General features: G+C 41.0%; 1 protein-coding gene across 1 annotated transcript in view; it reads right to left on the reverse strand.

Moving 5' to 3' along the window:
* PAPPA (pappalysin 1) overlaps nucleotides 1-14,293 on the reverse strand; it is a 591,278-nt gene that overhangs the window by 113,184 nt on the left and 463,801 nt on the right. Inside the window, exons 12-13 of the mRNA XM_068248107.1 lie at nucleotides 12,667-12,802; nucleotides 2,001-2,214 (exon numbers count right to left, since the gene is read on the reverse strand). Of these exons, the coding sequence (XP_068104208.1) occupies nucleotides 2,001-2,214; nucleotides 12,667-12,802 (350 nt within the window). The remainder of the gene's footprint in view (nucleotides 1-2,000; nucleotides 2,215-12,666; nucleotides 12,803-14,293) is intronic.

Raw genomic sequence — 14,293 nt, forward strand, 5'->3', positions numbered from 1 at the left:
TTCAATTTTTTTCTTATTATTCCCATTAAAACTGAGTTAAAATAAAATAATTCTTAGCAAAAAGTACCCCCCAAAGAAAGCCTAATCAGTGGCAATAAAAACAAGATATGGATTGTTTCGTTGTGATAGGTAGTAATAAAGTTATAGGTGAATGAATGGAAGGAGCGCTGCCGGGTGAAAATTGCTCTGGTTTTTTGAGAGGAAAAATCCTTCGAGGTGAAAAGGTTAAGGTCACAATTGCGCTATGTTGACCATTGCAAGGAACACAACAGGGCTATCATCATGTGGGTACAGAAGAAGGAGACGTCACATTGTCCACAACCTCTAAAGCAGATATTAGAGAGCAGCAGGCCCCGTTTGTACAATTTTAAAGCTATTTTAGAAAATCGTTTGAAACTGTAAGTAGCATTTCCACTGTTCTGGATACGCACCCTCTGTTCAGGCCTGAATCTACTAGAATTGTCTCAGAAATAAACATTTGACTTGCCTTTTACCACTAGATAATGCATACACAAACCCAATTTCAGGCAAGCATCAGGACACACGACATGAAGGTGGGAAGTTGCATTTCTGTGCGAATCAGCAGTGCTAGTACTAATTAACTCATCGGGTAATCCCTTGCGTCATGCTATAAAATGTTCCCGGAGGGGTTACATCGTGACACGTGGGAACGCTTCATCTAATGTGAATGGTGACATCGAACGGCACTGCACATAAGTGTGAAAGGGCCCTAAGTTAAGATGCTTTTTACACTGACCAGACGTCCCATTTTACCTGGGACACGTCCCAGGTTCAGGGTCCCCTGTCCCAGGCTGCAATGTGTCCCAGGTTATGCCTCACTTTTGGCCGCTGGGTGTCCCAGGCGTGGGACTCTGTGTGTGGCCGCATGAGGTAATGTTTGTCTCATTTACCGTTTGTGGAATCGGAGTAATCGTTTTCTGATGCATTTCATGTGTCAGAGGTAACGGTAATTGCATTTCATTTGTCAGCGGTAACGGTTATTGCAGTTCCTGTGTCAGAGGTAACAGTTGCTGCAGTTATAATTTGATGGTCATAGAGACTGCATTTGCTACTTTGGGGTTATTGTTGCAGCATTTGGCTTTTTGTGGGCTCATGATTATTAAATGGCATGCTAATACTGTAGCATCAGCAGCTTCTGCAGATTACATGCACAATCTAATCCCACCATAGTCATAGTCTAATGTCCTACGATAATAATATGTATTTTTATAGCACTGGCATCTAAGGCAGCACTTGACAGAGAATGTAGTCATGTCCTTGGTGGAGCTTACAATACAATCCCGGCCATAGTCAAAGTGTAATGTCCCACCATATCATTATTATGTATTTATGTAGCACTTGCATCTTCTGCAGCACTTTACAGACTAAATAGTCATGTCATGTCATGTCATGGACTGACATCCATGATGCAAAGCTCCCATTTCACCACATCATTGTGGGAACACTGCTTTTTCTTATGTGTCTGGGGAACATTACCTAATTACCTTTAGGGTCACTTTGCCTATCTGTGTTTTGGGAGGAAACTCTGGCCCACTGCCTCAGTTACATTACAGTTCACTCCGTCCACACCATGTCATGGACACGTCCATTTTCCTACTGTGATCATGGACACAACCATTTTTTGGCGCAGCATGATACCCCCACCCCCGCACATACTCACACCACCTCTGTCCCAGGTTGAGCCAAGAAAAATCTGGTCACTGTACTTTAGCAGCCTACTATTTTAGTTTGACTTTTTTTAAGCTAAAGTGAAACCTGTGTCCAACTGTTTATGGAGTGAGCTTTTGGTCTATGAAAGGAATATAGACTCCTAAATGTGCTACTTTACAAATCCTAATGGGTCATAAAGTTTCATGGTTTAACACTTAGTAATCATGGATGTTTTGTGACTGATTGAGATCATATTTAGCTATAATAACAGGTCTGAAAATCACCAGTGTGAAGTAATAGATCAGATGAACATTAAATATTTAACTCACCTCTGCTCTGCAGCACTATATATCTCTCCCCTTCCACAGCTGCTGATTCTAACAGGATCAAAATCAAGGAAGGACCTGAGAGCGACTCCAGAGATTGCCACAAAGCTAGAAGTAAAGCTAATGAGAACGGCTTTGCTGTGATAAAAAGGACGACTGAGGTCATGCATCACAGGAATCACCAAAGGATTATTTCTGCAGCTAAGAATATGAACACCTGCCATAGGAAATATAAAAGATAAAAAAAATCATATGATATCAGCATTACTTATGACAAAATAACGTAACAAAGAAAACAAAGTAACACCCACACAAAGGCAAATGCCATACACAGCTGAGACATGTATCTTGAAATTGCTTTATGCACTAAAACATGTATAAAGGAATGCACATGTCTGATCCACCCACTCGTTATGCTATGTGGATTCAGACTCTCAGGAGCATGCTAAAATTCAAAGTTGCAGACCTGTAAACTTTGTGTCACTGCCCATCTGCTGCTTGTTCACTGAACTAGTAAAGAACATTACAACATTGGTTAGGTTTTCTCCCTTGCAAACTCTATCCCTATAAAGCCCCTTTCACATCTATACTTGGACAACATAAACACTATCACAGTTTGCTAAAAACAAACACGCTGCATGCTAGGCCTCAGAAGAAGCACAGCACAGTGATACGGTTGTCTGGCCGTGCACCACCAGCACCCACTTCCCCTTTAGCACCCCCCCCCCCATCTTCCACAATAAGTGAACCATTTTCGTATTGTATGTATATGGGCAGCTTATTTAAAAGCAATGCTTCTTGCATTTTCATCGTTTTATTCCTAAAGCCTGGTACAAACTTCCAATTTTGATTGCCCATTTTGACCACCTCCCTGTAGTTTGAGAGTCAACAGATTTTGAATACTATGAACAGATTGTGTAAGTAAGCTCTCATACTACAGGGAGGTAGTAAAATTGGTCAGTGATTGGTCAATCAAAATTGAAGGCATGTACCAGACTTTAGGGTATGGAGACACGTCCAATTTTTACTGGTTATTGGCTGCCCACTTTTAGTACTTCAATTTAGTATGAAAGTTTACCTACACAATTCATTGATAGTATTCAGAATCTGTTGGCCTTCATACTACATGGACATGATAAAACTGTTCAATCATTGGCTGATAAAAATGTAACCTCTCTGGCAGTGCATTTCTGTCTGGAAGCAGTACATTGTTTTCAATAATTTTAGGCCTCCAATTCTTAAGTCATAACTCACCAAAATATGCCAGAATAAAAGCCTGGTAGACATTCTGCATATAAATAAAAGACTAGAACACACATTTGTTAAATGAATTAAATTTATGAATAAACTTAAACAATTGTTAAACTGTACAAATAAGGCAGGCGGAGAGTAGTCAAAATCCAGGCAGAGGTCGGTGCAGGTGGCAGGCAGAGATGAAATAAAATGTACATGTATATACATAAGTATACATATATATATATATATATATATATATATATATATATATATATATACACATGTATATACATGTATATACATGTACATGTATACACACAGGAAATACCTGTGTTTTCAAGCTGTTTGGAGTTCCACGTGATCAGCGCTGCACAGTGGGACTCCAGCCTCTTTCCCTGGCTGTCTGCAGCCTATTCTGGTCACCGTGATTCCCACATCCCCGCTCTTGTTCTGGGGACCCAGCAGCCAATCAGTGTGGCGGAATAGCGGTGGTGGAGTGATGTCAGTGGGGGCGGGACTAACTTGTAAAGTGGACAAAAACTTTTTATGCGTAGGAAAAGTGATATATATATATATACATATATATATATAAATATATATACATAAATATGGCTCACTTTTCCTCTGCATAAAAAGTTTTTTCCCACTTTAAAAGTTAGTTCCGCCCCCGCCGACGTCATGCTGCCACCGCCATTCAACTGCACTAATTGGTGGCCGCTGAGTCCCCGGAACAAGAACGGGGATGTGGGGATCACGGCGGCCAGAATTGGCTGCAGACAGCCGGGGACAGCTTGAAAACACAGGTATTTCCCTACCTCAACCTGAGCTCAATTTGGGGGCCTCCCTGTTGTCCTCCATAACTCCCCTGTGTTGTATTTAATAAAAAATGGTCCAGCTAAACACCTCATTGGAGATATATTTAAGGTACTCCCTGAGAAGACTGCCCTCGATTGCACTATCTAGTCCAAATCCAAGTGGTCGGCACTGATAGCTGACCTGAATAATGAGGATTAGGAAGAGGCTGTTTCAGTGTGTCTCTCCCAACCTGTGCGAATGACTCACGCAACTATACATTCTTCATCAAACATACCTAACCCCCTCCAGGGTGCACAAAATGAATAGAGCAGTCCCGGATGTCTGCCCTAAATGTCAGACCCTAGATCCCCCGTTTATCCACCTACTGTGGGAATGCCCACCAATTAGTGAATTCTGGTGGCAGGTCGTTAAATTCCTCCATAACAACATGGGTTACCAGGTGTCCATGGACCTGACACAATGCGTCTTAGAAATGTTCGCTGATGAGAGCATTCAAGCTGACACTAAAAAGTTCCTCTCTGAAACTGTTTGCTGCAAGGCAGGAAGTTGCACTGAAGTGGCTTAGTCCTAGCGTGCCAACAAAAGTCAAATAGATCAAAAGAATAGATAAAGGCCTACCATATAAAATATTAGTTTATGCACATAGAAATGCTCCTGCAAAGTTTCACAAAATATGGGATAAATGGCGGGAGCGATAGTTTCAACTATCCCAGAAAATGTCACATTCTAATTGTATTAAAGTTAGATCATTGAAGTTAAAGTGTACCATAGAAAGGTCTGTAATGTTGATAAATTGTACTTTTCTACATGTACTGCCGAATAGTTAAACTCCATCTATTACATGTTGTTTGCTGAGTCTAGCCGTAAGTCATACATTGATACTGTGGTCAATGCTGTACTGATATTGAAGCACTTTCTCTGTATTTATCTATGCTATTTCCTGTGTATTTTTTTCAACCTTGTATAGCTGTGATTGATTGTATTTGAAGAAAATTGTTGTAAATACCTAATGTGCAATAAAATTATTTGTTTTAAAGAAAAGAAAAAATAGAGTGTAAGGGTCTTTGGCCGCTCATGGCTACGGAACGCCGAGACCCACGCTGAGGCGCAAGCCTCTGGGTCTTGGCGGCCGACTGATGTCACTGGAGCGCAGGGCGCTCAGCTTCCATTGGGTAAGCAGCGAACGCGTTCCCAGCATGCAGTTCGCCGCTGTAGTCACAGTAGTCACATGTGTGCACTGCTCACTGCTGACACACTGTTAGGTGATTGGGCACTTTGGATTCCTTTTAGCTCTGATTGGTCCTTGTATAAAGGTAATGTGAGCGCCCTTAGTTATTGCCCGTGATAGTCTTTGCTGGGCTTGTTGCTGAGACTGAGCTCACAGCCATTGATCTTGTGCCAACTTTGTCTGTATCTTGGCCAAGATTACTTCTAGATTGATCTCCTGTTCCCGATTTCTGCTTCTTCCTGACCACGCTCTCTGATTGGATTACCTGTTGCCAACTCTGCTTGTTCCTGGATATGCCTGATTGCTGCCTGGATCAATCCCTGTTCGTTTCAAGGTTTTCCCATGAACTCTGCCTGGACTGACTTAGGATTGAACTGATTACATTTACTGTTAAGTGTCGGAACTACCTACAACCTATCCTCCCCAGCCTGTCATCACCTGGCTAGCCTCCAACTTCAGGCCTCAGGTGACTATATATCTGAGTGTACTGTACTTATATTACTCATACTGCTTGTTGGTGAATACTATCTGTCAGTCTGTATGCTACATCTGCCTGTAGGGTATTGTACAATTGTATTAGGTAGGAGTTGTGTGCAGGTGTTACGGGCTGGGCTATAGGTCAGTCATATGGGCATACAGCCTGACCTATAGTCATTGACCAGGCAAGCCTGACATAGACTATTTCCTTTATTCATTGATTAAATATGGCAATTACTTTCCAGATGACCGTCATACTGTTTTAATTCCATACAAATTATTATTCTCGCTAATCAGTTATACTGTTCAATATAAATGGACAAAAAGATGAAGAAGACTTTCAATTCATTGGATGACTTTAAAAAAAAAGATAAGTTCTTCAAAACTTCACTACATAAGCCAGAGGGATTCACCTCTTGTGACTGAGAACAGTTATATATTGTTGTCATGACATGGATGTGCTTTTCTAATAAGGAATTAAACAAATACTACTGAAACAGCTGCTTTTCCATCACAACTAGTATTTGAATGTTTAGGAAATTCTAATAAAATGTAACTTTATAGATAGAGCTCAGTCTGAATTGTTATTAGGTGCTAATGGGTTCACTTGTTATTTGGAGAACATTATGGCTGCCTGTGTTATAATGGACATTAAGGTAGCATGTGTCATTGTAATAATAATATAGGCTACACTGCAGTCTTAGCCCAAGGACACCTTACTGAATGGGTGCCAGCCCCATTCAAACTCCTCTGGCCTCCTATGTTAAAGCTGGTGTCCGTAATCAGTACACTATCCGACACTACTATGAAGGGAAGGGGGCTGTGCTTGTTATTTGCAGGTTATTATACCTGCATATTTGGCATTTTGAATATTACAAACACTTGTTATATTGCAATGAGTTTTAAATCAGGTGATACCATGTATTTGCTAACTTAACCACTTCCCCTTCCCTGGGACAAGTAACTACATCCCTGCAGATTTCCTGTTCTCCTTGCAGGGACGTAGACACTACGATCCTTCCCACCGCGCACTCCTACTTGGCCCCCCACATGCTTCCGCACTCGTTATTGCTGCCAATCGTTAGAAAGGAGATGAACACAGTTCCCATTCATTAATTTCTGTTCCTGTATGAATGGTCGCAGGCAGAAAAGAGATGCAGCGGTCATTGTTTACTTCTGAAGGTACCCATCCACGCATTACTTCCTATTTAGCATACTATAGAGACGCAATAGGAAATAATGCGTGAGGACATCTTGTGGCTAAATAGTAAAATTACTTCTACACACATTAAATTTAACCACTTCACCTCCAAAGGTATTTCTCCTTATAAAACCAGAGCAATTTTCACCTGTCAGCGCTCCTTCCATTCATCTATACTTTATTACTACTTATCACAATGAAACAATATATATCTTGTTTTTTTTTTATTTTTTCACCAAGATTAGGCTTTTTTTTTGGGGGGGGGGGGTACTTTTTGCTAATAATTATTTTATCATATCTGCATTTTAACAGGAAAAAGAAGAAAATAATGGAAAAATTCATTATTTCTGATTTTGGCCATTATAGTTTTAAAATAATATATGCTACCGTAATTAAAACCTACTCATTTTATTTGCCCATTTGTCCCAGTTTTTACAATTTTTCCCTAGTACAATGTATGGTGCCAATATTTTATTTGGAAATAAAGGTGCATTTTTTTCAGTTTTACATCCATCCCTAATTACAAGCCCATAATTTATAAGTTAACAGTAATATACCCTCTTGACATACATATTAACCACTTGACCACCAGAGCAATTTTCACATTTCAGCGCTCCTTCCATTCATTCGTCTATAACTTTATCATTACTTATCGCAATTAACGGATCTATATCTTGTTTTTTCCGCCACCAATTAGGCTTCCTTTGGGTGGTACATTTTGCTAAGAGCTACTTTACTGTAAATGCATTTTAACAGGAAGAATAAGAAAAAAACGGAAACAAAATCATTATTTCTCAGTTTTCGGCCATTATAGTTTTAAAATAATACATGCCTCCATAATTAAAACCCATGTATTGTATTTGCCTATTTATCCCAGTTATTACACTGTTTAAATTATGTCCCTATCACAATGTTTGGCGCCAATATTTTATTTGGAAATAAAGGTGCATTTTTTTCAGTTTTGCGTCCATCCCTAATTACAAGCCCATAGTTTATAAAGTAACAGTGTTATACCCTCTTGACATAAATATTTAAAGAGTTCAGTCCCTAAGGTAACTATTTATGTATTTTTTTTATTGTAATTTTTTTTTCTATTTATTACAAAAAAAATTTATATTGGGGAGTGTGGGAGGTAATGAGTTAATTTATAATGTAAAACTAGGTATTTATACATGCGACCTGTAAGCGTCGGAAGTACGCTTACAGGACGTTGGGAAACTTTTTTTCCTTCACAATGATCGCGCTGCTTCTCATAGAAGTAGCCGATCATTGCTGGGGGCTGAGATCAATGAACAGGAAAGTTTTTTCCCGTTCATTGATCTCCGGGAGAGCCGGTGGCGGCATGCACAAGCGCGGGAGCGCACGAGCAAGCAGGAGCAAGCGGGAGCGTGGACAGCGTCGGTACTACCAGGGGAGGAATGTGTTTCTACGCTCCTGGGGGTAAAGTGGTTAAAAAAGTTCAGTCCCTAAGGTGGCTATTTATGCTTTCTTTAATTGTAATTTCTCTTTTATTTTTGAAAATTTTTGGGGGAGGGTAACTATTGGTAAGTGTGGTAGGTAAGGGGTTAATTTTAGATGTTTAAAAAAAATGGATATACGTGTAATTTTACTACTTGGTCACAAGATGTACTTGCCCATAACTTCCCCATGAGTAGTATTACTATGCAAAGAGGAAGTAATGTGTGGATGAGTAAGTATCATTTTTTTGTGAATGGCGGCGCCGTCTTATAGACGGCTGCAGTCATTCACATGTGGACTTAGATCAATGAATGGGACCTGTGTTCACATTCAATGATCTCCCGGCTAACGATTGGTGGTGGTAACGATCGCAGGAGCATGCGGGGGCAAGCGGGAAGAGACATAGTAGCAGTAGTAGTATCCCTGTGAGGAGATATGGGATTTTGCAGCAATGTAGTTACTCATCCCGGGAGAGGGGCAGTGGTTACAAAAAGATCCACAAATACATTTTAATTTAACACATTACCTCCCACACAATCCCATAATTACCCTTTTTTTTGTATTAAAAAATACATAAATAGTTACCTTAGGGACTGAACTTTGTTTAACATGTATGTCAAGAGGATATATTACTGTTAATTTTGAAACTATGGGCTTGTAAATAGTGATGGATGCAAACCTGAAAAAATGCACCTTTATTTCCAAATATTAAAAAAAAAAAAAATTACAGTACAGTGTACAGTGTATGCTGCCAATAAAATATTGGCAACATACACTGTACTAGAGAAACAAACTCAACCATTGCAATAGCTGGAACAAATGGCCAAATCAAATGTGTGGGTTTTAATTACAGTATGTATTATTTAAAACTATAATGGCCGAACATGGCCGAAAGAAATAATGATTTTTTTCCATTTTTTTTTCTTATTTTTCCTGTTAAAATGCAGTTAGAATAAAATAATTTTTAGCAAAAAGTACCCCCAAAGAAAGCCTAATTGTTGGTGAAAAAACCAAGATAAAGATTGTTTAGTTGTGATAAATAATAATAAAGTTATAGGCGAATGAATGGGAGGAGTGCTGACAGGTGAAAATTGCTCTGGTTTTTAAGGGGAAAACCATTGGAGGTGAAGTGATTAAATGAAAAAGCTTTTTCTTTTAAGTTGGCCAATAAATGGTACAATCCCGTTTCACCTGGCTTCTCTCCCTGTCCCGGCTGGCGGCTCCGTTATGGGATGACTTCGGCCTAAGGTTGTCAGGCCTGCTTCCCACTTTGCCGATATGCGAATCATGCCAGCCGGTATGAAAGTCCTGCGTGGTTCTCTAATATATATGTTATATATATATATATATATATATATATATATATATATATATATGTTTTATATATATATATATATATATATACATATACCGTATATACTCGCATATATGCCGAATTTTGGAGCACAAAAAAAGTGCTCAAAAGTCCCCCCCTCGGCTTATATGCGAGTCTCTGTCCCCCCCCCCAGTGCCCTCCCGACTAGTTATAGTGCTCCCCGCTGTGTCCGTGCATCCCCGCGGTAAGAGTGTTTGCGGCCAGCACTAGGAGGACTGACCTGAGGTGCAGCAGAGTGAAGAGAGCAACATCGTCATTGCCCCATGTGCACACGCAGTTCCAAACACAGATGCCGTTTCCTCATGGGCTCCCCGCTGTCCCGTGCTGGCTGCGGTGTAGAAGAGCGCGGCCTGCCCACTGTGATTATTCAGTCCGTGCTGGCCGGTGTAGCAGAGCATAGAGAGGAGCGGTGTCACGTACATCTTTGGGGATTCCCTTGCCTCTCTCACCACTCGCTGTCTCATATGACGCCATCTAGTGGCTGCTTGAGACATAGCGAGTGGGACAGGGAGGGAATCCCCAAAGATGCACGTGACACCGCTCCTCTCTATGCTCTGCTACACCGGCCAGCACGGACTGAATAATCACAGTGAGCAGGCCGCGCTCTTCTACACCGCAGCCAGCACGGGACAGCGGGGAGCCCATGAGGAAACGGCATCTGTGTTTGGAACTGCGTGTGCACATGGGGCAATGACGATGTTGCTCTCTTCACTCTGCTGCATCTCAGGTCAGTCCTCCTAGTGCTGGCCGCAAACACTCTTACCGCGGGGATGCACGGACACAGCGGGGAGCACTATAACTAGTCGGAAGGGTACTGGGAGGGAAGGGGGTACAGTGACTTGAGTGTGTTGCAGCAGGTGGCCCTTGATTAAGCAACACTTCCATTTTGTATTGCCACAGGAGGTACACAGCAGTGGGGTGCACCTGTCACAGGCACATTACCTCACATTGCATGCTTAATTGTGTTGATGATAGTGCACAGGGAGCAGGCAAGACACAGCTATCTATACACCAGCCAACTGATTCAGATGCAATTTTTGCATCCTGAGCCACTTATCTATGCAGGTGTGTCTCTAACTCTATACTGTTCCCTGTATTTGACTATTTATACTGGGGAGGGGGTTGCAACATAATGGGGTACATCTGACTATTTATACTGTGTGGGAGTGGGGTGTTATACTCGGGAGGGGGCTTATATGCGAGTCAATGATTTTTTCCTGTTTTTTAAAGAAAAAGTGGGTACCTCGGCTTATACGCGGGTCGGCTTATATGCGAGTATATACGGTATATATAAGCCAAGGGATGAGCAGCACAAACCGAATTTTATGCAATACTATGCAAAGCATGCACGCAGCACTGGAGAACCCCAATCTCCATAAGAAATATATAAATACAGAGGGTGCTGCAGCACCCTCTGTATATATATATATATATATATATATATATATATATATATATATATATATATATATATATATATATATCTGCAAAGCAGGAAGCTGGCCTGACGACTTCAGGACGAAGTCGTCCTATAACAGAGCCGCCAGTCGGGACTGGGAGAGAAGCCAGGAGGATGCTGGGAGACCTTGCGGCCTACAGTGGGCTGGAGGAAGCCCCAGGTATGTCACTATATCATTTTAACCCCCTTACCGGTCCAATTCCCGTGGCAAGGGGGCAGCGCAGCACTTTTTTTAAATATTTTTTTTTAAATCATGTAGCAAGCCCAGGGCTCGCTACATGATAGCCGCTGAGCAGCGGCATCCCCCCACCCACTCCGATCGCCTCCGGCGATTAGAGTAAGCAGTAAATTCTGTTCAGAACGGGATTTCCTGCTGGGCTTCCCCAGTCGCCATAGCGACGAGGCGGGATGACGTCACCGACGTCATGGACGTCAGAGGGAATCCTGATCCACCCCTCAGCGCTGCCTGGCACTGATTGCCCAGGCTGCAAGAGGGGTCTGGAGGGGGGGGGGCGGTGCGGCGTGGTGGGTAGCGGCGAATCGGCGGCGAGCGGCGGCAAGCGTAGTGCTAGCTGCGTGCAATAAAAAAAAATTATGCAAATCGGCCCAGCGGGGCCTGAGAAATCCTCCTGCGCAGGTTACCCCGAGCTGGGCTCGGGATAACTGGCAAGGAGGTTAAACAAGTACTTAGGGTCCCTTTAAGAAAGTAAAGTGAATAAAACCCTGTCCAGCATATCACAGAAACATACACTAAGTTGTGTTTAAAGGTCTACTCAAATTACTTATCAGTATTCAAATAACAGCAATGCCCAGCACCCAGGCTACCAAGCACAATTTTTACATGGAAAAACCTAGGGCTAAAGCACAGTAATTTGACCATGAACATCACTACAGAGATGCAGCTAGTCTGCCAACAGCTCTTTATTCTGTAATGATGTTGCTATGTTTGCAAGCAAGCATATTTTAAATAATTTTGTATCTTAATAGATAGATTACTGACAGGGAAATGAAGGAGTCATTTTTAATAACAATAAATTACAAAATTACTTGTACTGCAATGATAAGCATGTTGTATTGGTTTAGAATGAAAATATTTTTACCCTCCAAACATATCCAGAATTTGGTAGCTTGGTAGAAGAATTTGTTTGCTTTTATACACTTCCCTGAGGCTGGAGAGATAGTTTTACAATGAAAATAAATCAGCACTGGCATAGCTCTGTTGCAATGTAGATACAAAACTTTAATTGGCGTGCCAGGTTGGGATAATCCCAGTGCATTAGGCTTTAGTGCTGAATTTGAAAATGTTACAAAGACAGAAAAAACTGTTTGAAAAGGGGTTATTTGGTAACAAATCAGATAAACCAGACTTCTGGATCAGATCAGGAAATGTGCCAGAAACAGCAGCAGAAATTACTTTACCAAGGTCGTGCATTTGTTCTTTGACATCAATAAGCTGAACATTTATGGTCTCAGGCTTCTGATAACTATAAGACGTCCCATCTGTTGCCAAGTGAACAACAACAGCAGCAACAACCACATGCTGATGATAGTGGACCTGTGTAAATAATTCAAAAAGGGAAAATAAAAAGTTAGTAACATTGTGGAGTGCTGGGAAACACAAATACTGGCCAAACACTTTGCTTCATATATGGTTATCTATATAACCAAAACGTGGCAGTAATATGTAAGCCGGGGACACAGATCTGCATGCACACATATTACAACTGCCAACTACTGAGCACATGGTGTCGGGGAAGAGAGGAGAGGAGGCATACTGCAGGGGCTCTGCAGTTGGCATGCAGGCACAAGGGGGCCCCTGTCTGTGGTAGACACGTGCACGGCAGGTTCTTTTAAGAATCACAGGATTACTGGTTAATCTTAAATCATTCAGATTGCTATTGGTATAAAATTATTAATAAACTTCTTTAATTAATACAATCAATTTCATGTCCAGATAGTACTTTACTCTGACTTGTTTGGTGAAACTAAAATTACGGAATGATGACAAATTCTGGAGCTACCAGTGTGACCAGGGTACCTCCCTGCATCTATGTCACTACACCACCTTTGGTGGTTGTGTCAAATTATTTCAGAATTTTGTAAATGTGTACATTATTTCTTAGTAAAATACTCAGTAAAAACTAAAACAATAACTTCCCTGCTTAGTAAAAAGTAAAGCAAAGTATTACAGGAAAATAAAGGGTATGAAATAGAATATGTAACTGTCTCCTTCCAAATAATGACTTAAGTAAAAACTAAAGCAAAGTATTTTGGGAAAATAGTGGATATATTTTAAAATACTTTCACTATAAACAAATAAATCCCAAATGTTAGCAAAAAAGTATAATATAAAAGCAAGATTGAATAAAATATATTGTCTACAGTCTACAGATGTACTTCAAGATAGTAAAAGAACTTGTAAAAATTACATTATGCATTGTGCTATTAAATTACAGGGCACAGAAATACACAGACTCATCAATATTACATATCTCTCCAGCCTCTACACATCCTTTAAAATTATTTCCCTGCCTCCTTCCTAATGTAACTATAAACAGTCATTTCTGAAGACCACACAATTAGTTAAATCAACAATGGTCTTCAGAAAAAAACACTCCATAGCCTGTCTATACAGCAACTATACTCCTAATGAGAGCAAATCCCTCTTAAAGTGTTTTATATATGGATAGGTAAGCAATGAGTCACTAATGTGACTGAACTATCAGACACTGAAAGTAGAAGTGGGCTGTAATAATTTCTGTGAAAAATCACCAAATGGTGAAATCAAAGTTCAGTTTTGCATAAATTTCTCTTTAAAGTGAATGTTTACCCATTTAAAAATAAAAAAAGTCAGATACTCACCTAAGGAGAGGGAAGGCTCGGTCCTAATGAGCCTTCCCTCTCCTCTCCCGGGGCCCGATCCCGCGCAGGATCCCCCGTAGCAGTATTCGATCAGTTCAGTCAAATACTGCCACTTCCGCTGCCAAAGGGATGTTTCGGAAGCCTTCGGGAGCACTCGGGCTCCCGAGGACGGGGCCGCTCCACA

Source organism: Hyperolius riggenbachi, chromosome 8 (genome assembly GCF_040937935.1).
Source record: "Hyperolius riggenbachi isolate aHypRig1 chromosome 8, aHypRig1.pri, whole genome shotgun sequence".
Classification (NCBI taxonomy): domain Eukaryota; kingdom Metazoa; phylum Chordata; class Amphibia; order Anura; family Hyperoliidae; genus Hyperolius; species Hyperolius riggenbachi.